This window comes from Silurus meridionalis, chromosome 6 (assembly GCF_014805685.1).
Source record: "Silurus meridionalis isolate SWU-2019-XX chromosome 6, ASM1480568v1, whole genome shotgun sequence".
Lineage (NCBI taxonomy): Eukaryota > Metazoa > Chordata > Actinopteri > Siluriformes > Siluridae > Silurus > Silurus meridionalis.
In genome coordinates, this window is record NC_060889.1 from 28,904,142 (window position 1) to 28,930,362 (window position 26,221).

At 38.8% G+C, this 26,221-nt stretch overlaps 1 protein-coding gene across 1 annotated transcript; it reads right to left on the minus strand.

The window, feature by feature from the left end:
• Window positions 1-11,263: 11,263 nt before the first annotated feature.
• Window positions 11,264-25,691, minus strand: LOC124387373. The gene is made up of 7 exons (XM_046851703.1): window positions 25,636-25,691; window positions 19,079-19,195; window positions 18,864-18,899; window positions 15,064-15,333; window positions 12,882-13,166; window positions 11,875-12,205; window positions 11,264-11,443 (listed from the first exon to the last, which is right to left on the minus strand). The coding sequence occupies exons 2-7, from the start codon at window positions 19,107-19,109 to the stop codon at window positions 11,440-11,442; spliced, it is 957 nt and encodes a 318-aa protein (XP_046707659.1). The 5' UTR covers window positions 19,110-19,195; window positions 25,636-25,691; the 3' UTR covers window positions 11,264-11,439.
• Between the last annotated feature and the right edge of the window lie 530 nt (window positions 25,692-26,221).

Here is a 26,221-nt window from a genome sequence, read left to right on the forward strand (position 1 = left end):
TCATCATTAGTCATTTAGGTCAACATTGGATCATTCAGAGATCCTCAATGAACTTCTGGAGAGAGTTTGCTGCACTGAAAGTAAAGGGGGCTGAATAATTTTGCACGCCCAATTTTTCAGTTTTTTATTTGTTAAAAAAGTTTGAAATATCCAATAAATTTCGTTCCACTTCATGATTGTGTCCCACTTGTTGTTGATTCGTCACAAAAAATTACAGTTTTATATCTTTATGTTTGAAGCCTGAAATGTGGCAAAAGGTTGCAAAGTTCAAGGGGGGCGAATACTTTCGCAAGGCGTTGTATATATATATATATATATATATATATATATATATATATATATATATATATATATATATATATATTATTTACAAGTAATGCTGAATTTTTACATCTGCAGGAAAATCTTCTTGGCTATCGATGTAGAAGTAACTAAAACATTAGAAGAAAACATTAATAGACCATGATGCATTATAATTGCAAATATTATTTACATTTTTATTAATGGCTAAAGTAGGATGAATAAATGTAAATAAAGATAATAAATTATTAAATAAAGAAATTAAATACTGAGATAAATGCTTAAAATTATGTTTTCGTAAATGATCCAATAGATTTATTATTTTATCTTTACAAAAGTTTCTATTTTATTTGAAATCTACAAGTCAGGCTGACAGGACTGCATCAACAGAGATATGTTGCATTAATTAATCAAATATAAATATCTATTACATTAGATGAATTGTCTCTGCAACTTTCAGGTTTGTAGACACACTTTTTACTGTAAGAGCATAGTCAAGGGATGTCAGACGTAGTTAAAAAATAAAAAACCTTTGATAAAATTCCAATATGTGGAAAAGGTCAGGATTAAAACTGTACGTGTAGTTACCACTAGAGGGCGACAAAGACGTGGAGTTTACCAATCAACCATCCAAGGTTAAATCTATTAGCAGTGGTCCCAAAATCAACCCTCACCGGGCCACACATAAAAAATACATAACTTACATTATTTCCATTTTATTTATTATCTGATTCTGAATGATGATTTTATTTATGAAAATTTCCAGATTCTCTCTGCCACATCTGTCTATGGCTCACTCTTGATTCATGTAATGATGCCTCGACCACGTCTTACCTCCATCCACTACCTTTTTAAAGGGGCTGCTCCGGCCGCTAACACATAATATATTACCTCTAAATTCAAGCAAAATGAACAAAAAAACAACACAGTTGATTCACATTTATTATTATATTTAAAAATACCAGTTTTTATGCCAGTCATATAATTTTATTTTGTTGTATTTATCCTCCACACCTTATTTGCCAGACCATGAAAATATTGCCTGACATTAATCTGGTAAGTGGCACAAAAATGTTTCGGACAGAAGAATTCTGGGTGAATTAGTTCTCCAGATTGGCCTCACTCACTGTGCTGCTGCTGCAATCTGCTGGAGGTGTAGCACATCCTCTTACATTAACAAAGATTAATAAATGATCTTTTTTATTTTTGTAAAATATGCATGAAACTATTTTGTTTCATGCTTATATTGCTACCATGGAAGAAATGTGCAGAGATGGCAAAAGTGTACATATTCTTACCTTAAGTAGTAGTACAGATGCGTAGTGACTACACTTTTACACTCAAGTTAAAGTAAAGAGGTTTAGGCTCTGACATGTACTTTACATTACACTTACCTGTTTTGGTGTCACGCTGGTAACTGGACCTCACATCATATTAATACAAAATAATTTCAAATGTGTCCAGACTGAACATTAAACATATAGAACACAAGCAGACAAAAGATGATGATGATAATCAGGTGATCAGGATTGTCTCTGTTCTCAGTCATGTTCTCAGCTCCATACTTCTTGCTTTCTTCCATGTTCATTGTTAGCATCGTAAACTAGCCTACGTTTGTGGTGTGTAAGAGGCAGGAAATGATACACCAGTAGTAGATTGAAAAAGAAACAAGAAAAATCCACTTAAGTACAGTAAGTATTTGTACTTCGTTACTTGCCATCTCTGGAAGTGTGTGATGTTCCTCACTGAAGACACCTAGCAAAAATTCTCCCCAATGGTCTAGACCAGGGGTGGCCAACCCGTGGCTCTCGAGCCACATGCGGCTCTTTGCCTGGTTTCATGCGGCTCTTACTTTCATATCGATATCTTGCCCCTACTGGGAAACTTTGCGGTATTTTCATCTCACGCACATGCGCATTTGGCGAAAATACCTCAACTCAAACGAAGCGAACACGCACATTAAAAAAAAAACACAAACTTCTATATGCAAATTGTTTACTTTAATTTTAAATAAACAGTTTGTGTCAAGTTCGCTCTCAAAATGGCAGGAAAAAAAGCACAGCAAAAGGAAAATATGAAGATGAACAAAGGACGTTTTTAACAGAGTGGGAAAGTTTATATTTTTTTTGTTGGACGTAATGACCAGTCATTCAGCCTTATGTCAGGCGTGATTAGCGCATTTCAAAGCTTCAAATCTTCAGCGCGATTTCAGCTCACTCCATGCTAACATCGACCAGGAATTTCCAAAAGGGACTGAACGCCACAAACACAAGTTTGTCACTTTGAAAAGTCAGGCAGAAAAGCAGATACAGTTTTCCCAAAAAATTTGCTTTAAATTTGGCTTGGAAAATAAAATTTGGCTTGGAACATTGCATGGGCTAAAAATCCATACAATGAAGGGGAGTTCGTTAAATAATGCCTCAGTGATGTTGTTGTTCTGAAAACGACAAACTAAAATGCATTGTATCAGATGTCCAACTGTCCCTCCACACTGTTGAACACAGAATAAGGGACATTAACACGGTTATTGAATCACAGTTGCACTCTGACCTGGAATGGCAGAAGTCCCACTAAGCAACATGCATAATAAAAGAAAAACGCTAATATCAATTATTATACTTTTTGATTGTGGACTTGGTTAAACTGAGAGTTTGTGTGTGTGAGACAGTGTGTGTGTGTAAGAGAAAGGGATGGGTGATGTTCATGTGTGCCCATGTGTATGATGTGGCTCTTTGCGGTAACACAATAAAAAATGTGGCTCTTGGTCTCTGACTGGTTGGCCACCCCTGGTCTAGACTGTGCTTATATACAGCCTTGATAGAGATACAAGTTGGATTTACAAACCCCTAATCCTGGGATGAAATGCATTGCTGAGAAATGTATCTAGCAGAGTTTAACACTGAAACCTTGTATTATACTTATAGTCAGCTTTTGATTGTCTGAATCACTGCCCCTTCTGTAATGTTTATTTTCTGTGTTGTGTTTTGGACATTTACAGTGTTATATTAGACCTGTACATCAGTGTAGCAGTGTGTAGATATGCAGTAAGAGGAATAACACTTCTGTTTGATTCCTCATTTAACTTTACTGCACTGGGATTCTCTTCCTACATTGAATAATACTGTTTGAACCAGTGATCCACTGCATTTAACAGAACACTTTATTAATCAAAAGTGGGAAATGTAAATGTTATAGCAGGATATAAGAAACAATTTAAGACAGTTAAAATACAATCATATAGCACTAGAAGAGAATGTAATACAGTATATATTCGAAGCAATAGAAATAAAGAAGACAATGTTAATATTTGAATCTTTTCTTGTGCACAAGTATATGATTATATAAAAATACAAAATTGTAAAAATCCTCAAATACCACGAAGGCACACTAGTTTTCTCAGTACAGTACTTGTACTGCATATGATATATAATCTGATAACAATAATGTAATACAGTAAACATTTCTTCCACAAATCTCCTCGCACTTCTGCAATTAAAGTTCACACATCTGAAATTATAAACAAAACTAACATCAGTGTTGAACTGAGATTGGAAATTTACTCCACATAATTCACCTCATGCTAATTTAATTCAAATTCAAAATTAAAATTTTCAAATAATCTCACAAAGAAACAGAAGAAAACACAGCAGTACAAATACAGTAGATGTAGAACTAATACAGAGAAGGGATAAAACACACTGTTAGTTTCTCACCATACATTATGTCAGATGACAGTCAGTCAATAAACTTTTTATAGCATTGATGCTAAACATAACTTCCTTTATCCCCAGTACCACTGAGGTTTTTACCAACCAACCTACAATGAACATGATTACATTGCACATTCACATTCTCAAAACAGGCTATTTGATCCATATACACCCTCTGGACAGGAAGGAAATCTCCATTTTTTTATCTCCTAGCACACAACACACTTACTAGTTTTAAGGTTCTCCTAATGATGCTAGTTTCCACCTTGCACTTGATCCTGTTTCATCGTATTTACTTCTGTTAGAATAAAACCCTACTATGGTGTGATTTGTATTAACAGAGGTCCAGCACCTGAGTTTTCCTGCTTATTTTTCTGTACAACTAATAAAAGCCTTGTCACAGTTACATGGTATATTGTGAGGTTTGAATGTGCAGGTCACCATGTTGGGATTAAACTTACTCCAACAGCAGATATTTGTTGGAGTGTTATTTCCCACATGTCAGTATTTTGCAGAAGCACAACTCAACACTCAACATGTTCTCCTAAACAATATATATTTTAAGTATATTTTCATTAATTGTTCCTCAGTTTTACATTTGTAGCATTTAGGCTTTATTACAAACTACAGTTACACACATGCTAACGTTCACCTCATGAGGACATTTTCAGGCTTTAACTAAACAAATCCAGTCAGAGCAATGAGGGTGTTTATAAAATGCAGAGCGAATAACAGCATGACAAAATAAAATGATAAACCAGTTTATTAAGATCCCCACAAAGTCCTAAAGAACAAGCAATAATTAAAGTAAATGCATCCTCTTTTTATAGATGAATTTTGCTCACTCCTCTATGACTGCAATCTCAATTCCATACTCGCCAGTGTGAGCTGTTAAAGACATTTACAATGTTATTGGTTTTATTTATTCCAGGTGATTATGGAACCGAAACAACCAAACTGCATTTGATCTCGTCCTAAACACAGTTTAAATGGGGTTTGTTTTAATGTTTATGAATGACAATGAAGTGACGAGTGACAGTGATTCAGGAAAAGATGTGTTAGAAAATAAATATCATTTATTCAGGCATCTTCAGAATGTAACTGCAAAATGTATCTCAGAGATTCTTAATCAGTTATTGGGACCAATTTATTACAATGTCCTTTTGTACTGATAAAATATTACCTATTAATTTGTAAACCAAATGATCTAATGTCTGTTACCAGGATAAGTCAACACCTACAGTTGTGTTCAAAATTATTCAACCCCCACTGAAATTGATTGTTTTGGTCGGTTTGACATTGATTATGATCATTCAGTCATCCTGTTTACAATTAAATCAAAGAGGCACGTGTAGGTCAGACAAATATAACATAACATTTATAATGAAATAACCACAAATGTCTTTTCTGAGCTCACATCATTATCAGTTTTATTCAACCCCCAAGTGACATTCAATCTTACATACTTAGTACAACATCCTTTTACAGTTATAACAGCTTTTAAACGTGAAGCATAGCTTGACACAAGTGTCTTGCAGCGATCTACGGGTATCTTCGCCCATTCATCATGGGCAAAAGCCTCCAGTTCAGTCACATTCTTAGGCTTGCGCACTGCAACTGCTTTCTTTAAGTCCCACCAGAGGTTCTCAATCGGATTTAAGTCTGGTGACTGCGATGGCCACTTCAAAATGTTCCAGCCTTTAATCTGCAACCATGCTCTAGTGGACTTGGAGGTATGCTTGGGATCATTGTCCTGTTGAAAGGTTCAACGTCTTCCAAGCCTCAGGTTTGTGACGGACTGCATCACATTGTCATCCAATATCTCCTGGTACTGAAGAGAATTCATGGTACCTTGCACACGCTGAAGCTTCCCAGTACCTGCAGAAGCAAAACAGCCCCAAAGCATGATTGACCCCCCGCCATGCTTCACAGTAGGCAAGGTGTTCTTTTCTTCATAGGCCTTGTTCTTCCTCCTCCAAACATAGCGTTGATCCATGGGCCCACACAGTTCTAATTTTGTTTCATCAGTCCACAGAACACTATCCCAAAACTTCACATGACTTTTGGCATACTGCAGTCGACTCTTCTTATTCTTTGGGGACAGCAAGGGGGTGCGCCTGGGAGTTCTGGCATGGAGGCCTTCATTACGCAGGGTGCGCCGTATTGTCTGAGCAGAAACTTCAGTACCCACATCTGACAAATCTTTTCTCAGTTCCTCAGCAGTCACACGGGGACTTTTCTCCACTCTACGCTTCAGGTAGCGCACAGCAGTCGAAGTCAGCATCTTCTTTCTGCCAAGACCAGGTAGCGTTTCAACAGTGCCCTTTGCCTTGAATTTGCGAATGATGCTTCCTATGGTGTCTCTTGGTATGTTTAACATCTTTGCAATCTTCTTATAGCCATTGCCCTTCCTGTGAAGAGTAATCACCTGTTCTCTTGTCTTCCTGGACCATTCTCTTGACCTCACCATGTTTGTAACCACACCAGTAAATGTCTAGAAGGAGCTGAGTATCACAGTCATTTTAAAGCTGCCTAATTGGTGCTTATTAGGCTTTATTGCTGCTCCCTGATATCCACAGGTGTTTTCAATACCTGATTGAAAACACTTCATTGAACGTCTGTTCTTCAGAGTGGTAGTCTTTAAGGGGTTGAATAATTATGTCAATGAAGAATTCACAAAAGAAACATTTACTACTGTATTACAAAACTAATTGATGTCATTTTAGTTGCATATGGTTCTTTAAGAAGTCCTTGTAGGATTTCATTCTGAATACAATTACAAATGTACACTAAATTCCCTAAAACCATTTACAGCATTGGGGGTTGAATAATTTTGAACACAACTGTATACTTATGAAATAGACATCTGCACTATTTTTACTATTTTTACTTAGTGTACATTATTATTGAAGTTAAAATTGAACTACAATTGAAGTATTTGTCATGTGTATATTTTATATCATATCATAATTACATTTTTATATAAAAAATAAGTGAATTTTTTTAAAAGTGCTTTACCACTTATGCGGATTTGAGGAAAATTATTATTTTTTTACTTTTATTTAAGATGAAAATGTTTTTCTTGCACTCGTCACAGCAGTTCACTGTGTAAGATGTAGAGATACTAAAAGAGTTCTTACCTCGAGCTCTGTAACATTTGACCAGCAGAATGATGGTGATCAGCAGATATGGAGATGCCGTCACAAAACTACTGATCAACATGAGCACTGAGAATGGGGCTTCTACATGTGATGAACCTGATACTGAATACAATAATAAAAATAATTACAAAAACAATGCTGAAGAGAACATGTTTAAGCTCAAGCTGCAATACAAATAAATCCATGTTCACTTCAGTTCACAGGAGAAGCATATTTGTACAATATATATGTATACAATATACAGACTTACATAAGCTAATCACAATAGGTGATTAAGGAATATACAAATGCGGAGTTTAACTCTGAAATGTGAACTAATTAGTTCACATTTACATTTAAATGAAATTCTCACATTTGACTGAGATCCATCTTTTTGGTGACTCTCCTCTCTCTGGGTGTTTACAGTGGTAGAAACCTTCATCTGATTTTGAGATATTTTGAAAGATTATTTCTCCTGTATTTTGGTACTGGAGGACTGATCCGTCTTTATAGAAATCAGCTTCGGGGTTTGAGAAGTTTGTGTTGCGAAATAAACACCGTAGAGTCAAAGGATGTCCCTCCATCACAGGATAGACAGGATTCTCCAGGATCACATCACCATCTAGAACACAGAAAATGATGTGTACAATATAAAATTGTGTTTTCGCAATTGAATCTGTATCTAACTTTACATTTGTAGCCTGAATTGCGAAAACATTGGAACTAGTATTCTGCTTGTTCTTATGTATGTATGTACATACATGGTCAGTGGCAGAATAGATTAATACAAACATCTCAAGGTTACGTATGTTACCATAGTTTCCTAAAGGAACGAAACGCTGTGTCGAAACGCTTTGGGAATGCCCTGTGTTGTCCAAGCTTTGAATCATGTGTAAAATCCGTGCAATAGGCAAGTCGTGACGGTGGGCGATGTCATGTAAACCAGGAAGCTACAAAATGGCTGAGCGATGGTAGCGACATTAGTTTCTGAGAAAAGAGAAGGTAAGTGCTTGCAGGGATGCAGGGAGTATGGCACGAAAATGCAGCATCTCTTTCCCTCAGGAAATTAGGGTTACATACGTAACCTAGAGACGTTCCCTTTCAGGAACTCGAGCTGTGTCGAAATGCTTTGGGAACGAGTATCCAATCACACCATTCTGACCCTGACTAGTGTGTCTGGTCACCACCAGCATGCAGGACAGAAATGCTGGGAGTGGCTCCGATGTCTAGGTCATAAAACCTGACAAAGGTCAAAGGGGTGGACCAGCCCACAGCGTTACATATGTCATGCAGGGGCACCCCCACAGTCCAGGCCGTAGAGGCAAGAACTCCAGAACTGACCCAACCGGCCAGTTGACTGGGTCTAACTGGTAGTGCTCACACCACGTGGAAAACAGCTGCCATCTAGCAGCATACAAACTCTTTATAGAGTGAGCTATGGAATAAGGGATGGTCTCAACTACCTTAGCAAAGAGACCAGCTGCTAGAATCTGCGCCCCCTCAGGGGCCAAAGCCATAGCCTCCATAACTCTGGCCGGAGGTGAAACCCAGTCTGCGAGAGTAGATCCCTCTGGGGAGGAATTTTTCCAAGCAGTTCCCTCAAAAAAGGGACAGCAGGTTCGCAAACCATGGTCTGCCCGGCCAGCAAGGTGCCCCAGGAGGAGATGTACTCCTTCCTGGTGGATTCTCTTCAGAACTCCGGGGAACAGCGCAATGGGAGGGCGTACAGACGTAGGCGTAGCCTCGGCCATGTCTGCACCATGGCGCCCACTGGGGCTGGGTGAGAGAGAGAGAGAGAAACAGAGGGGACGGTGCGAGGTCTCCCGAGTCACAAACATCTACCTGGGCTCTGTAATATCTTTGTCATATCTGTCATTCCCCGTCTGCTTTCCAATGCAACCGGCCCAGGATGTTAACTGCTCTCAGTGAGAGGAGTTTCCTCCGGGACCACAGGAGGATCTGCCACACCAGTCTGTACAGGGGACAAGATCGGAGACCCCTTTGGCGTGTGATGTACAAGACCACCGAAGTGTTGTCCATAAGGACAAGCACGTGGTGATCTCTCAGGTCTCGGAGGAAGTGTGTGAGTGCCATAAGCACAGCCATCGTCTTTATCTCCAGGCAGTTTATGTGCCATGAAGGATGTAGCTCATTTAACCGACCTTGGGTGGGTCGTGACTGATCCCCACCTCATGAGACAACAAGGCGCTCCTAGGATGAGGCCTTGAGACAGGAATGTGTGTTCTCTCCATATATCTAAAGTTCCTCGGGAGAACCCTCTGTCTCTGAGCCACCACTGGATGGGTCTCATATGGAGGAGGCCAAGTGGAATTATGCCTCTGGAACTGCTTAACAGTGAGTGGTTGGCCTTCTCTTACTCTTACCCGACTGCTGTTAGAATGTACACTACGCCCAAGAAGGTGGTTCTCTGCAATGGAGAAAATCTTCCCTGCATTCAGTCTTAACCCCAGCCCCTTCATGCAGGCGAGAACGGCATCTCGATGCCGGACTGCCTGAAGCTCTGATTGAGCTAATATCAACCAGTCGCCGATATAGTTCAGAATGCGGATGCCCTGAATGTGGATGCCCTGAAGCTGTAGCGAGGCTAGAGCTGCAATCATGAACTTTGTGGAGGTGTGGGGTGAGAGTGCTAGGCTGAAGGGGAGGACTGATATTGTTAAGCTTTGACCCCAAAAGCAAACCTCAGGAACCTTCTGTGAGAAGGAAGGATGGAAATGTGAAAATAGGCATCCCTTAGATCTATCGTGACAAACCAGTCCTCGAACTTGCTCTGTGACACGACATCTTTGAGGATAAGCATCCTGAACCTACGCCTTATTAGTGAGCGAATTGAATCGAGTTGTCCCTTTGTATCGTATGCAGGACCCACCTGCATATGTTTGGCAGCTCTTCCCAAGCTGCCAGGAAATCTCTCAAGGGAACCAGCCTCTCGAGGCTGGCCTCTGACCCTCTCAGAGCAGCTGGAGCAGTGCCATACAGCTGTTGGAACCTCCTGAGAGGTGGCGGGTCTCCTCCATCCACAGCAATCTCTCAGGCAGGAATAGAGACACCCGCTGGAGGGAGGATGTGCCCTAAAGCATGTCCTCATAAACGCTCGATGGGGAAACTGCCTGTGGAGACTAGTTTTGGACCCTCTCAGATCGACTGGAGTGGTGCCCTGCAGCTGTTGGAGCCTCCAGTGAGTCTCAGGACCTAGACACCTCGGTGTGTAAGAACGCATTGCTTCTGCTTCTCATCGGACCAAGCTATCTCTAGCTTAGTGATGGCCCGTGTCTCTACCTCCAGGAGCTCCTCAAACAGCACAGGCTGTGAGGAGTCCATGGGCTCGCTAGCATCTGAAAGTCCTCCGTCCCGGAGGAAGAAATACGGAGCCAATGTGCCGAAGCGAGTGCCTTCCCCGGGGAACGGGAGCATGGCCAAGCAAGAGAGGCTTATCTATCTCCAGGACTTATCCATTTCCATGCCTTCTGCTAGGTCTGGTCAAGTGTTGAGAAAATGACACGCGTGCGCTTCCTTTCCTCCTTTTTTGTCATCATCTACACACAGCACCTTGCATGTATTTTTAATGATGAAACTCATTGATATAAAACAGTTTGGCACCTTGCACTCTACATTACAGACACAATTTGAATATTATAGCATTAAACATAAATTTACAATAAATTAGTTGCACACAGCATGAATCACCATAAACAGAGCAAAGTAAAATGTTCGCCAACATTATTGTTTGATTATTTCTCAGGAAGCGACTTATTTTATTATCATATTCAGTGTAAGAATAAGTGAACTAACAGTCAGTCTGGAAAACATGGCTTACACACTTCTATCTTCAGAATAACAGAATAATATTTACAAGTAATTTGCTGAGAAGAAAAAGTTAATGTCTTAGTACTGTAAACAGTTTACACTGAATAGTAAACTCTTGGGGTTCTAAATATTTTGTTGTAAAATATTTCTCTTTACCTGTAACAGTAAACACACTACATGAAGACTCACCATGAACTGTGATGTTGACAGGATTACTGTTTTCTCCAGATTCAGACTCACACCAGTAAACTCCAGTGTAGGATGTGGAGAGGAAGCTGATGTTACATGTAGATCCTGTAACTGATCCCCACTGTGAACAATCTAACACTCCTTCACTGTCTGTGTATCGTCTCACTGTCCATCCAGTAGAGTTACTCTGGTCCTCACAGCTCAGTAAGAGAGAGTCACGAGTAAAGTGTTGAGTTCTGCTGGGACTGATGATCAGAGACACTGGAGGAGATTCACCTTCAACACAGAAGAAATACAAATAAATATATGTGCAAATTGTACTGCAATGAGGATAAAAGTTTATATTCAGAATTATGTCTATTAATTTCAAAATCAAAGGCACAGTGCACAACATGAGACAAAACACACACAGGTTTAACATGGAATAATCATTACCATAAAAGCTGCAATATTCAATATGTTTGAAGTTTGAAAATAGCAAAGACATAGGGTGAAAATGGGAATACATGCACATGATCAGGAATCACATCAGTTTAGAACCATGGCATTTCTTATCATTTGTAACCAAGGGAGAAATTGATTCTTTAGGATTGGGGTTATTTAATGACTGTCATACATATTATAACACAATTATGTAAAGCTTTTTATTATTATATATTTATATCTCTGATAATATTTAAACAAATACAACATTTAATTGTCCTCACCAGAGATCCATAGAGGCTGTGGATTGCTGTACAGTGTGTGACTGACTGGTTCTCCTCTCTCCTCTACACACATAAACTCCTGTGTGATGAAGAGCAGAAGGACTGAAAGTGTAGGAGCCTCCAGATCCTCTGCTGCTGTCTGAGAGAAGCTCCACATACATGAAATAGTCAGTATGTTTTATTTGAGTTACACTGTCTCTGTAGGGAACAACTGTGTACCAGCTGAATGTCCAGTCTGTAGAGGAGTCTGTAACCTCACAGCTTAGAGTCACTGAGTCTCCTTCAGTCAGCCAGTTCTGTGGAGATACACTCAGTACTGCCTGTGGTCTCTCTGTTACACAGAAAATACAAAGTTTTTATTTAGTGGAGTTATATAATAATTATTTAAAAGGTAATTAACAACGATACAATCTAAGAATGTCAAGTGTATTTAACTGTGTGAGTTACTTAAACAACACATATTGTACACCTGTACATTACTAACAGAACTGTATCTTTATACTAGCTGTACTGCCAGATAGACACAATGCATAAACATGGTTTAAGAACATATGAAAAACATAACAATTATCTTGTATTATGGTGTCAGTGTTGAATTTCACTTTCAAATATAAGCAGGAGATTCACTGTGCTTTATCATGTGACCGTGTCAGAATGAAATACATGTAACATTTGATACAAAATCAATGTTGTTTATTTATTAAATTGTATGATTCTTACATGCTTCTATTTAGTATATTTTCTAGATATTGCCAAAAAATCTTTAGTTGCAGATAATAATCTAGCTAATAAAAATAATTATAATTGAAAATAAAATATCGCAATGGTAGGATCAGCCGTGCATAGTGAAGAAAATTAAGCTTCATACACTTGAAGTTCAGGACCTTAAACATGTTTTAAAAGTATTTAAAATATTATAGAACAAAAATCACTTGTAACATTTATACAATCTTTTTATTCAAACTTATTCAAACCTGTTGAAAAACAAAAGGAAAATCATGGAATACCTTTTGCTTTAATCTTTAGAAAATCACTGAGTCCTGTGTAGAAGTATTGATAGTTGTTATAGATGTTGTAGATTATCCTGCTTGCACGACACTGATACACTGGTTCTCCTGCGTTATCAACTGTAATGTGGAGTGTGTTGGTAGCTACGTTGTTCACAAGTTGTGAGTTTTTGTACCAGAAAAACTTCCATCCAGTCGTCTCCTGCAACTCACAGCTCAGAGTGATGGTGTCTCCAGTGTAGATGGAGTGTTGAGGATTTACTCTCACAGATGGTTGGGGTTTTGCTGTTGGTGTAAAAGGAGGCGTCAGAGCTGCTTTTTACTTTACAACATAAGCAGTAGATTCACTGTGCCTTATCATGTGAGCATGTCAGAATAAAATATATTTAACATTTAAAACTAAATCTGTTATTCCTATTACAACTATACTGTCCTCCCTTTAACCTCTGCAAAGTTCGACAGAAAGTTTAAATCCATCTATTATAAAGACAAGAACTAATGATAATAAAAATAAACATTTTAATTAGTTTCATGACTACACATTAAAGTAAGCTATTGACATTACACACATTGGCATTGAAATGGATATATAATCACTATATAAGTTACCCCACATGCAAAAATCCTCCATGTAGCTCAGTAAGATCATTAGAAAATAACTGTCTCATTCTCATACATGAAAATGTATGTTACTATGGGCACTATGGTTTATGAGGCAGCACATTAAGTTACACCGGTGAATAAACTGACCAGGAAACATATATACCTTCCAGCCAATTAGATTTAAGTACTCAGACTAACCATGGAGTTTAATAATACTGTACACATCCACTCTGAATGACCAGTTACTGCATTATTCATAACATATTAAAATGAGTGCACTGTGAGATATCAGAGATTAATTTATATAAAAAATTGATTAAAACAATTTGACCAATCAGAATTCTGAAATTAACATCTGGTCTACTCTTATAGTGAGTGTTTCTAGGTTTTTTTTGTTTCCATATGTAACCTTTGGTTAAAGATATTAAAAATAAAAAAAGGAACCGACTATGCCACCTGGGTTATTTATTCACCCAGGAAAATAGATTGAAACCAAAAGAATAATTAAACCAAAAAAAGTTATTTTTGTAACACCCTGCTGGTTCTGATGGGATTAAAGACAGAGACGTGACTTTACAAAAATAGTACAAATGTATTAAACAAAAGAATGCTTAAAAATATTTTAATACCATTAACAGCTTAACAGTTATTTACCCACAATCGGAGAGACTAGATTAAATCCTCTTTGTAACAGAAGGGACAGAGCACACAGCAAATCAGTGCATAATTCTTAAAAAAACAAGAATAAACCAAAAATAAACCCAAAACACAAACAATCTCCCCTTCTGTTTAAGTCTCAAAAATCACAGCTCATCAGATAGTTACATGTGGAAATAGTTATGTAAATGGTACATACACTTATACACACGTTAAAAAGAGAAAAACAATTAACTCCCGATTAATATTTAAAAAGCGTCCAAGCGGCTCACGGAGCAAAAATACCAAGCCTGGTAATTTAATACACCTGCTCAAAAGATAAATATCCAAGTCCTTACTCAAACATAGCACAGAACCGTTGCGCAGGATAATCATTTAAAACACTCAGTAATACAGCGGTTTACAACCACGCCGTCCGCTTGGTCCAAACTGTAAACCAACAAGCTAATTCGGGTTTATGAAACGGTGTGTAAAAGCATATACAAAACAGGTACGAAACAGTAGCTAGCGCTCTTTGGCCGCACCACACAAACGGGGTTAAGCTATTGTCACTTTATGCTACCTGCGTTCATGCACACCTCCCTTTTCTAGCCACCCAGCCTACAGATAAGAAAGGAATCAAAGTGCCCCACTCAACTGTGCTTTTTATAAAGCCACAAACACGCTGACATCATTACGTGGCACAGGTGTGCAAAATGTCAAAGCGCAACTCCACAGCAGTGGGCGTGTCTTCGTATTTAAAATGCACCCATTATTTATGCATATCTATTTGTCTTCATTTTAAAGACATTCAACTGGCCACACATACAATTATAAAGATCATTATAAACGATTAGGAATGTGTTTGTTTATCTTGTTATGACTAAGTGGTCTTTTTTTCACAATCAAAAGCAGTTGGAAAAAAGCAAGAATCATGTCGTACCTTTTGCTGTGATCTTGACAGGATCACTGAGCACTGTGTTGTAGTTGTAGTTGCTTCTCCAGCGTGCTCCACACTGATACACTGTTTCTCCTGCATTATTGACGTTCACACTGAATGTGTTGGTATCCGTCGCTACAGTGCTCACAATCTGTGAATTTCTGTACCAGAAGAACTCCCATTCTCTTAAATCCTGCAGCTCACAGCTCAGAGTGATGGTGTTTTCAGTGTTGAGTCTCCAAAGTAATGATCTCACAGTTAGTGTGGGTTTTGCTGTTGAAAAAAATAAAGGTGTCAGAGTTGATTTTTATTTTTTGACACAAGCAGAAGATTCACTGTGCTTTAACATATGATGATGTCAGAATAAAATAGATTTAACATTTATTACTAAATATTACAGTTGTATGAATTCCAGGCCCAGATAAACTATTTACAGTATTTTTCAGAATATAAGCCGTTACTTTTTTCCCACGGCTTAAACAACAAAGCGGCTTATTTATGGTTTTTACCTGGGTTTTTCCCGGTTTCACAAACTTCAAGCCAAAAAACTGAGCGACATAACATTAGACCAATGAAATTTCCGAACCAAAACGAAAAAACGCACCTCACCTGTGTTCTGAGCTGCACGGCATCGGAAGAAAAAACTTCCACCAGTGGCACACGACAATGACAACAGATAAACTCCCCAGAAAAATACAGTGGTACCTTGACCTACGAGTTTAATTCGTTCCGTGGACGAGTTCGTATCTCAATTTGCTCGCACATCAAATCAGTTTTCTATATTGAAAATACTTAAAATGGCATTAATCCGTTCCAACCCTCAAAATGACACCCCGTTTTTATGTTTCATGTTATTAAATTCGAAAATGCATTTCTAAATAACAAATCTTGTATAAAAACATAATAGAAAGAGTATGTAAAGTTATAATAATGTTTTATTCAGTGTATTTTTCTTGGAGATGAGACGACTTGAGCTAACGAAAACGCCGGTGGTGTGTGTGTGTGTGTGTGTGGAGGGGGAGGTGAAGGCGATAAGCGGAGGCGGAGGGAAAACTTGTTTTTTACTATTAGTAAATACTATTAGGAGTATTTAAAAGTTCACCACATGCAACTGTCAAAAAATCCACCTTTTGTGACTGACACACTTCCTGGCGCCTGTTGGTGGCGCTATGTCCGAGATTCACAATAGGCACATCGATGCGATCGGAATCCTTGGCCGAACATACACACCACGTGTCGTCCGAATAAGACATTTTTTGCTTTAGATATTAGACACTACCTGTTTCCCTGAATTCACCATAAATTTGCCGCCTCGCCATGGCAGCAACGTTCAAAATATCGAAAATCACTTCCTGTTTTCCTGAATTCGCCATGAATTTGTCGCCTCGCCATGGCAGCACCGTTCAAAATATCAAAAATCCCTTCGCAATTTAGCAAGTGCAATGTCTCCGCATCGTGTTCACCACGTTTGATGTCAATCGCATGAATTCCCTAGGAGGAGTATTTAAAAGTTTATTGCATGCATTTTTGAAACTATCCAAAATGGTCGACTTCCTGTTGGGCGGAGCTAATAGGTTTGATTGTGAAAGTTGTTTGGGTCGATGAGATTTATATGCATACCAACTCTCTTACATGTGCGTACATGCTTGCCCGATCTGTGCACCGTCATTGTTCCAGCCACGCCTATGTTCTGTGCCACGCCTGTGCCACGCCTATGTTCCAGTCTTTGACTGGTACTAATGGCAGACGACTTTGACGTCTGTGCCAAATTTCCGGTGTTTTCGAACATGTTGAAGCACCCAAAGTGCATGGCCAGAGCTTAAATACACCTGAAAATGAAAGTAAAGTTTGACGCGTTGCCATGGGAACAGCGTTCGAGTTATGAAATATCCCATTTGCACTTTATCATCTACAATGTCTTGGCATCATGTTGACCACTTTTGGTGTCAATCGCCTGAATATCCTAGGAGGAGTATTTTAAAGTTCACCACATGCAACTGTCAAAAAATCCACCGTTTGTGACTGACACACTTCCTGGCTCCTGTTGGTGGTGCTATGTCCGAGATTCACAATAGGCACATCGATCGGAATCCTTGGCCGAACATACACACTGCGTGTCATCCGAATAAGAAATTTTTTGCTTTAGATATTAGACACTACCTTTTTCCCTGAATTCGCCATAAATTTGTCGCCTCGCCATGGCAGCACCGTTCAAAATATAAAAAATCCAATTTAGCAAGTGCAATGTCTCAGCATCATGTTCACCACGTTTGATGTCAATCGCATGAATTCCCTAGGAGGAGTATTTAAAAGTTCACCGCATGCACTTATAAAACAACCTAACATGGCTGACTTCCTGTTGGGCGGAGCTAATAGGTTTGATTGTGAAAGTTGTTCGGGTCTATGAGATCTATATGCCTACCAACTCCCTTACATGTGCCCGATCTGTGCACCGATATTTGTTTTTGCATTACAGGGGGCGCTACAGAGCCCTACTGCCACGTCTATGTTGCAGTCTTTGACCGGTCCTAATGGCAGACGACTTTGATGTCTGTGCCAAATCTCCGGTGTTTTCGAGCATGTTAAGGCACCCAAAGTGCATGCCAAGTGCTTAAATACGCCTGAAAATGAAAGTAAAGTTTGACGCGTTGCCATGCAAGTCCAATGTCTCTGGATCATGTTCGCCACGATTGATGTCAATCGCATGAATTCCCTAGAAGGAGTATTTAAAAGTTCAACGCATGCACTTATAAAACAAACCAAAATGGCTGACTTCCTGTTGGGCAGAGCTCATATTTTTGAGGGCAAAATTTGTTCGGGTCGATGAGGTCTATATGAGTACCAACTCTCGTGCATGTGCGAACATAATTGCCAGATCTGTGCACTAATGTTTGTTTTTGCATTACAGGGGGCGCTACAGAGCCCTACTGCCACGTCTATGTTGCAGTCTTTGACCGGTCCTAATGGCAGACGACTTTGATGTCTGTGCCAAATCTCCGGTGTTTTCGAGCATGTTAAGGCACCCAAAGTGCATGCCAAGTGCTTAAATACGCCTGAAAATGAAAGTAAAGTTTGACGCGTTGCCATGCAAGTCCAATGTCTCTGGATCATGTTCGCCACGATTGATGTCAATCGCATGAATTCCCTAGAAGGAGTATTTAAAAGTTCAACGCATGCACTTATAAAACAAACCAAAATGGCTGACTTCCTGTTGGGCAGAGCTCATATTTTTGAGGGCAAAATTTGTTCGGGTCGATGAGGTCTATATGAGTACCAACTCTCGTGCATGTGCGAACATAATTGCCAGATCTGTGCACTAATGTTTGTTTTTGCATTACAGGGGGCGCTACAGAGCCCCCCTGCCACGCCCGTATTCCAGCCTTTGTCTGGCCTTAGTGACAAAGGACTCTGACGTGTGTGCCAAATTTCAAGAGTTTTCGAACATGTTAAGGGACCCCAAATGGCCAATGTGTGTAAAAAAAAAAAAAAAAAAGAAAAAGAAAAGAATAAATTCTAAGGAAAACAATAGGGCTTCGCACCTCTTGTGCAGGCCATTCTGGCCTGCTCCTCGGTGCTCGGGCCCTAATAATAAAAGAATAATCAAGATAATCAATATGCAATCAATATTTAAATCACATGAATTAATGATTTTATCTTAACTAAAAATAATTCTCGTGAATTTTCCTAAAGAGCACAAAGTAAAAGGTAATTAATAATGAATCAAGAAATTTTACACAAACTTCTTAGTCCTAAAAAAAAAAAAAAAAAAAAGTACAAAAAGGATAAGTTATAAATAAAATCACCTTGAGCATGAGCCACTGGTAAAAGTGAAACCAACACTGAAAAAGGAACAGAAACACAGAACAGGATGTAAACATGAAAATGATTCAGTCTATTAATGGAAAATGCACATTGTATCAAACTCACAAGATTAATTTTTATTAATGAAATCTAAACTACCATCTCTCAGGACTTTCAGACTGCTCTAATAAAGACACAAAGAAAACATTTTACTCACTGAGCATCACAGGGAGTGAACTGAGCTCCATCCTGTACCACTAATGACAGACTGACAGAGCAGTGGTGTGTTAATTTCTCAACACTTCCTGTGTTTTCTCCTTGTCATTTCACAATACTAAAAAATAGAGAGGATGAGTGTTTTTATAATTAAAACTTTGCATCTACAAGTCCTTTCTCTTTCCAGAAACCTTCAAACACACAAAACAAGAAAGGGCAGTGATAGACATCCAGTAGATAAGCCAATTTTATATTGATTTTACCAGCTTTTTAAATGTTAGGTTTTACTGCACCAAGTGTGAAAATGTGCAAACAGAGGCTTTTGGACAAGGATTTTCACTTCCCCAGTCTGAGGGAAGTATTTTACATTTGTTTCAAAGCATTTTGTGTCATTTTTTAAATGTACCCAGTCAGCAAACAAATTTTGCCCAGATTTGGCATTCATCCGGCACTGGCATACAGCATGTGGGCCAAACATGGCCCGGTTTGGCAGAGGTGGTACCAATTTTAAGGCAGCTCACAAGACATGGGCCAGATACATACTAGAAGTCTGATGAGAGTGGTATCACTTACTATTTAAGTTTCTCCCTGATAATGGAAGCTGTGAATGTAGAGGAGGCCGTGGAAGATACTGTTGTACGAATTGTCGAACAAACAAATGAGATGTCACTCCCAGCAGTAGAAATAAAAAAACCCACCTGCGCAGCAGATCAATCAAGTTCACGTGAAAGAAGCTTGACAGAGAAAGGTCTAGAGATGCGTGAACAGGAAGTCAAGAAGCAAGAGAAAGCTTTCTATAAGGCTTATAACTTCTGGAAGGAGACCGCGAAGGAGACTAGATCTAGACTGAAAACATTCTGTTCACGTGAGAATCTTGAAATAATACAGCAAGACATTCAAAGCAGACAACATTCAGTCTATCAGCACTATGAATCAATACTGCGTAACCATGCTACCTCTCCAGACATTGTCAATCGTATGGACGCTTGTGCCGCACTGACTGCTGAAATCAGTGATCTTGTGAGTAAACGGCTGGAGACAATAGATGAAGATTACAATGAAGTGCTTGTGAAGGAAAGAGTAAGACAAGTGCTAAATAAAGATGAGTATGGATCCATCTTTGGATTTACAGTAACAAACACAGTCACTTCAGAGTCATCACATGGATCCTGTAATCAATCAAAGACTTCTTCCATGATCTCAAGTAAACGAGCTGATGCAGAGGCAGAACTTGCAGAAAAGCGAAAACAAGCTAAAGCTATGCAAGAAATCCATAATCAACAATTGAAGCTTGATAAGATGGAGAGTGATTGGAAGCTTTGTGAAACTAAAATGCTTGCAGAAATAAAGCAAAGGGAGATCCAAATGCAGCTAAAGCTAGAAGAGAAAAGTAAACAGTTACATCAGTTGGAAGTAGACAAAGATGTAAAAGTAGCAGCAGCTCGTGTCAAGGTGTATAACGATCTTGAAGGCATCATTCAATGCAATAATGAAGAACTAGACTCTAGCACTCACATTGGCTGTCAAAGGACAGAACCCACATTTCAACTAAACCCAGAAGCTGAATTGTTCTTACCCCAGCAAGCATACTGTGAAGAGCATAAAGCCCAGCCATCTCAGGATAATGTTGCTCTTGCTCAAGCGATAGCAGATTCACTAAGCACACATCGACTGCCTGTTCCTAAACTCACCATTTTTGCTGGCGATCCCTTACAATTCATAGATTGGAAAATATCCTTCATGGCCCTTATTGATCGAAATATAAGATGTTCTATCTTAAAAAGTACCTTGTTGGAGAAGCTCACGGTGTAGGGATACTTTTAAAGAAATTCTGAGGACGCATATCAAGGTGCCTGGAAAGTCTTGCATGATAGATATAGGAATCCATTCATACTGCAAAGGGCTTTTCGAGACAAGTTGATGAGATGGCCTAAAATTGTGGAAAATGACCCTCTCGCTCTCCGAGACTTCACTGACTTCCTTCAAGGATGTGTCAAGGCAATTCCCCACATTAAAGGACTAGCCATTCTAAATGACTGTGAAGAAAACCACAAGCTGCTAAAGAAACTTCCCGAATGGATTATACGCAAGTGGAATCGAATTGTGGTGGAAGAGCTTGTTGTGTCAGGCGACTATCCAAATTTCAAGCGCCTTACAGAGTTCATGCAAAAGGAAACCAGAATAGTATGCAACCCCATCACTTCCCCAGTCTTTATTAATCTGATAAATTTAGATAAACGGTTTCCTAAGCGAACTAAGGCTCTCAGTACAAAGGCTTATGTGAAAGATTTCAGCTCTAAAAGGCTTGAAACATCCAGCTTTAAGCCAAAAGTGACTTGCTTTATCTGTAAAGATGAAAAACACAACATTGCTCGATGTCCTACATTTGCAGAAAGAACCATTGAAGACAAGAAGGCTTTCATTAAAAAAAAAAAAATCACCTCTGCTTCGGGTGTCTCAGGAAAGGGCATATTGTTAAAGATTGCAAAAGATGACATAAATGTGGAATATGTGGCCGAAATCACCCTACTTGCTTGCATGAAGAGAGAGATAAAGTGCCTTTGAAAGCATCAAGGAAAACCTCCACAGAAGTTCAAGCAAGTCAGGAAGCCCATGTACTCACACAAAGTTCTTGTGCTACTTCCAGTATTGTGCCAGTCCTTATTTCTACAATGGAAGAGCCACAAAGAGAGATCCTTACTTATGCTCTACTGGACACAGAGTAACTCATCATTCATCTTGGAAGATCTTTTTGATGACTTAAATGCAATCACTCAACCAGTGCAACTTAGACTCAGCACTATGACAGCTGTTGACACCATCACTGCAAGTAAAAGGGTCCTATATCCTATGTCCTATATCCCAACCAAAAAGACAGCACTGCAATGCCTCACCTCAGACATCTGGCCAATCAATTGCCACCACTTCAGAACTGTGAAGCTGGACTTTTAATTGGATATGACTGCTCATCAGCTCTAGCCCCACTCGAAGTCATAACAGGTGGTAAAAATGAACCATTTGCACAAAGAACTGAACTTAGCTGGAGTATTATAGGCCTTTCCAATCCACACCTAGACAAACAGGGAAATCAGAGGTTCGTTCATAGAGTTGCGGTGAAAGAAATACCAGTCCCATTACCCAACAATGTTTTGAAAATCCTAGAGTCTGATTTCAACGAGAAAGGCTATAAGGATAAAACTGTGTCCCAGGAGGATGTTTGTTTCATACAGCATCTTAGTGCCAATATCAAACAGAAGGATAATGGACATTATGAACTTCCTCTCCCTTTCAAGTGTAATGGCCGACCCTCACTGCCAAAAAACAGCATTTGAAGTAAAGGCTCAAGTCTAACAAGCAATATTCTGATCATTACTAGGCCTTTATGGAGGAGATCATTTACAAAGGTGATGCTGAACTAGCCCCAAAAATACCTGAAGGAAAGACTGTATGGTACATTCCACACCATGGAGTGTACCACCCTCAGAAACCAGATAAGCTGAGGGTTGTGTTTGCTTGTTCAGCTAAGTTTCGCGGTATATCTCTAAATGATACTCTTCTGACCGGACCTGACCTAATTAACTCTTAAGTGGGAGTACTTTGCCGCTTCAGAAAGGAACCAGTGGCAGTCACTTTTGACATAGAAAGAATGTTTCATGTTGTTCATGTTGTTCAATGTTGTCCCTCCAGATCAACGCAATTTTATCGCATAGCAGTCCATCTCTTTGGCACTACATCATCTCCTGGGTGCACAAATTTCAGTTTAAAGTACATGGCACAGCAGCACAAAGCCAATCACCCATCAGCCTTAGTGTTTGTTGAAAAGAACTATTATGTAGACTTGAACCTCTGACCCCAAACCATTTAATATTGATGAAGTCTGATGTTGCACTTCCACCTCCAGGAAAATTTGTCAAAGAAGACATGTATGCTACAAAACGATGGCGTAGAGTCCAAAACTTGGTCGAGCAGTTTTGGAGTCGCTGGAAGAAGGAGTATCTTCTTAACATTTCAACGCGCCAAAAGTGGCATACTCCTCGCCGAAACCTCAGAGTAAATGATGTTGTAATCATCAAAGAAGATATGCTGCCAAGAAGTCAGTGGCAGTTAGGCAGAGTGGTTGAAACTGTCAAAGAGAGTGATGGATTTGTTAGACGAGTGAAGGTACAAGTAGGAGGAAGAAAACGTGATCAACCCTCCAAGCCCACAATCATTGAAAGGCTTATCTAGAAATTGGTGGTGCTTCTTGAAGAAGAGTGACTGTTAATGGCCTTGGGTGATACCCTCACATCAGACCAAGTAATTATTTCTAAAATGCTTTTTAGTCATTACATACATTCATGAAACTGAAAGGAGGTTCAGAATCATGTTCTGAATCATTTTCAGTTTGTTCTGTTTATTCATCATTCCATGATTGGTGGGAGTGTAAATGACCGTATATGGTTGTGTCACTTTTAATTTTTCTTGAGGACGTTACATGTTTCAGCATGTTTCTTGAGCATGTTAGGTTATGCAGTAGGGGGAGTAACGCAAAGGTAATTAGATCAGCAGAGAGAATAGCGAAGATGCATGTTACTCCACATCCATATATATATATATATATATATATATATATATATATATATATATATATATATATATATATATATATATAAATAATGTGTGTGTGTTTTCCAGTGAGCAGAGACTAAATTCTGCTTAATTTCATTTTAGTTCCCTTTGGTAAAGCGGAGCGAGGTATGTGATGTCGACATATTACGTGTTATACTTTATTATAAGTCCTATGAGCCTGTTAGCATGTACATGTAAATCATTGAGCTCTTTTTTGTTAATTAATCGTTTCATATTGCCTTCATTCACTTTATCATTTATATTTTATATGTTTCTTTGTAAATGTGAACTTTATTTATAGTGTTTTTTTGTATATGAGTCGTATTTATTTGTTATGTTGTTTCTTTGTGTCGTTTCACAGTGCTACGCAAACTAAAGTTTAATGGCGTTCTTCACGAGCAAAATAAAGAAAGAAGCACCCGTCGGAAACTCTCTGTGTCTCTTTTATGGATAACATTGGGCAGCTACACAAAGGAATGCAAAATCTTTTGGCCTCAGGTCTAAATGCTATGTCTGGAGAAAATCAGGCACTGCTCCTCACATCCCCAAAACTGAATTGAGCGTAGTACAGAGATATCCTCAATAAAATTCACAGCGCTCAGGACCTCGGTCTGGGCCAAAAGGTTCACTTTCCAACATGAGACTGTCTCTAAGCAGAAAGCCAAGACAACACAGGAGTGGTTTAGGGATGAGTTTTTGTATGTCCTGTAGTAGCCCAGCCAAAGAGAGACCCGAAAATTGTTTCCTATTCCACCTGGCCCAGCATGAGTGGATTTGGAAAAAAGAATAGAAGAGATATATATATATATATATATATATATATATATATATATATATATATATATATATATATATATATAAAGAAATAGTTATTGCATCAAGCTTCATCCCCTCTTAACTGCTGAACAGACTTATTTAAAAAAAAGGGAAGCTGCATCCCATCTTGTGTCTGCTCTCATACACATGTAAAACTGTATACGATTTGAAAATGTAGTCTACAATATTAATGATACTTTTAGTGCATGTCTCCTTTCCAGTCACTGACCACCATAATTATTATAGATAACCAGAATTGTACATTAATGCAGATGCTTAAAAATTTGACTTAAATTTGATTTAAACACATGCAGTAAGTGCAGAGCAGCCGGGGGTTGGTATAGTCAAAGAGTTCAAGAATTTGAAAGAGTTCAATAAGTGTAAGTGGAGCTGCAGTTGCCCAGCATATCAACAGTTAAAGAGTGGAAAAAAAGTTGTTGTTTTTGCATGAGTATCTTCACACCTCTTGCAGCTTTTCACAGCTGAATTTAAAAGTGTATGAAAATAAGAATAGACACTGCATTAAAATAGAACAAACCCCACCACAAACTGTTTCCACTCTGTGTGTTTACAGGAATAATGAGTGTTTGTGCACAGTTATTGCTCTTTTCTTTAACGCTGAGGTAAATAATGGTTAGTGTTTATTTAAACGTGCTGTACATTAGTTTGGTATTAGTGTGTATTAGATTAAGCTTGCTGGACTGAGATATTACTGCACAGAGCATAATAGTAACAAAAATGGAAATTAAGGTCATTTTGTCAGTGTGGTGATTTTAATGCTATAATAGTTTTGTTAAAGCCTTACTATGCACAGAAAAGAGCACCAGAGTCACAAAGCCACATTTAGTCACAATCTCAATCGCAGTCATTTTTTTTACCAGGTCAAATGATCATGAGAGGTATCACTGAGCAGCAGATGACAGCAGGACACAGAAGATCAGTCACAGATCCAACAATACAGACATATTTACACTCATTTTCACTCATATACAGTGATCCACCTGTGTCGTCGTGCAAAAGTACACAATGTTCTAATCACGCAATAACCTCAACACTCAGGGCATTGACTAGAGACGAACATCATTATACCCCACCACTCACTCTAATGAAGACACAAAGAGAACATTTACTCACAGAATATCACAGCGAGTGGACTGACTTAGATCTACTGTCAGACTGAGTAAAAGAGCAGTGGTGTGTGTGTTAAAGTGGTACAACTTCCTTTGTATTTATAGACACACACACACACACACACACACACACACACACACACACACACAGAGAATGCAAGTAGTTTAAGTTCCTGTTTTAAAAGTTATATTGCAAGATTTATGACATTATTTTGATCATTAAACAGTGTTAAGATCATTTGAATTAAAGACTAATACACTGAGTGTCAGTGCTGTGCTTTAGCTCTATCTTGAATCTACTCTCTTCTGGTAAGGTAGGATTCTAACTTTGTATATCTATTTAATTCAGTTGATTCTAGTGTTGGTCTGTGTGTAGCAACTACGCCACCCCTTCAAACCGAACTCAAAGGAGAAAGAAACCTGTTTAAAGCACAGGCCCAAAAACAAAACCCTTCAGATGGCTAATGTACAAAAATGTATTTCAAAATAGGACAGAATATACATAAAACACCTAAACATTAAATAATTGATACCAGTAGCTCATCCTGAATTGGTCCCAGCTCTCAAAGAGGTTAACAGCCAGCTCAACT

Bases quoted from the DNA above. Each gene is read 5' to 3' on its own strand.
- LOC124387373 (XM_046851703.1), bottom strand. From the start codon at position 19,109: ATGGAGCTCAGTTCACTCCCTGTGATGCTCA. The intron at 18,900-19,078 runs GTGAGTAAAATG...TTCCTTTTTCAG, and splicing joins TTCACTCCCTGTGATGCTCA to TGTTGGTTTCACTTTTACCA. The intron at 12,206-12,881 runs GTATTCCATGAT...TCTGTGTAACAG, and splicing joins TCTAAAGATTAAAGCAAAAG to AGAGACCACAGGCAGTACTG.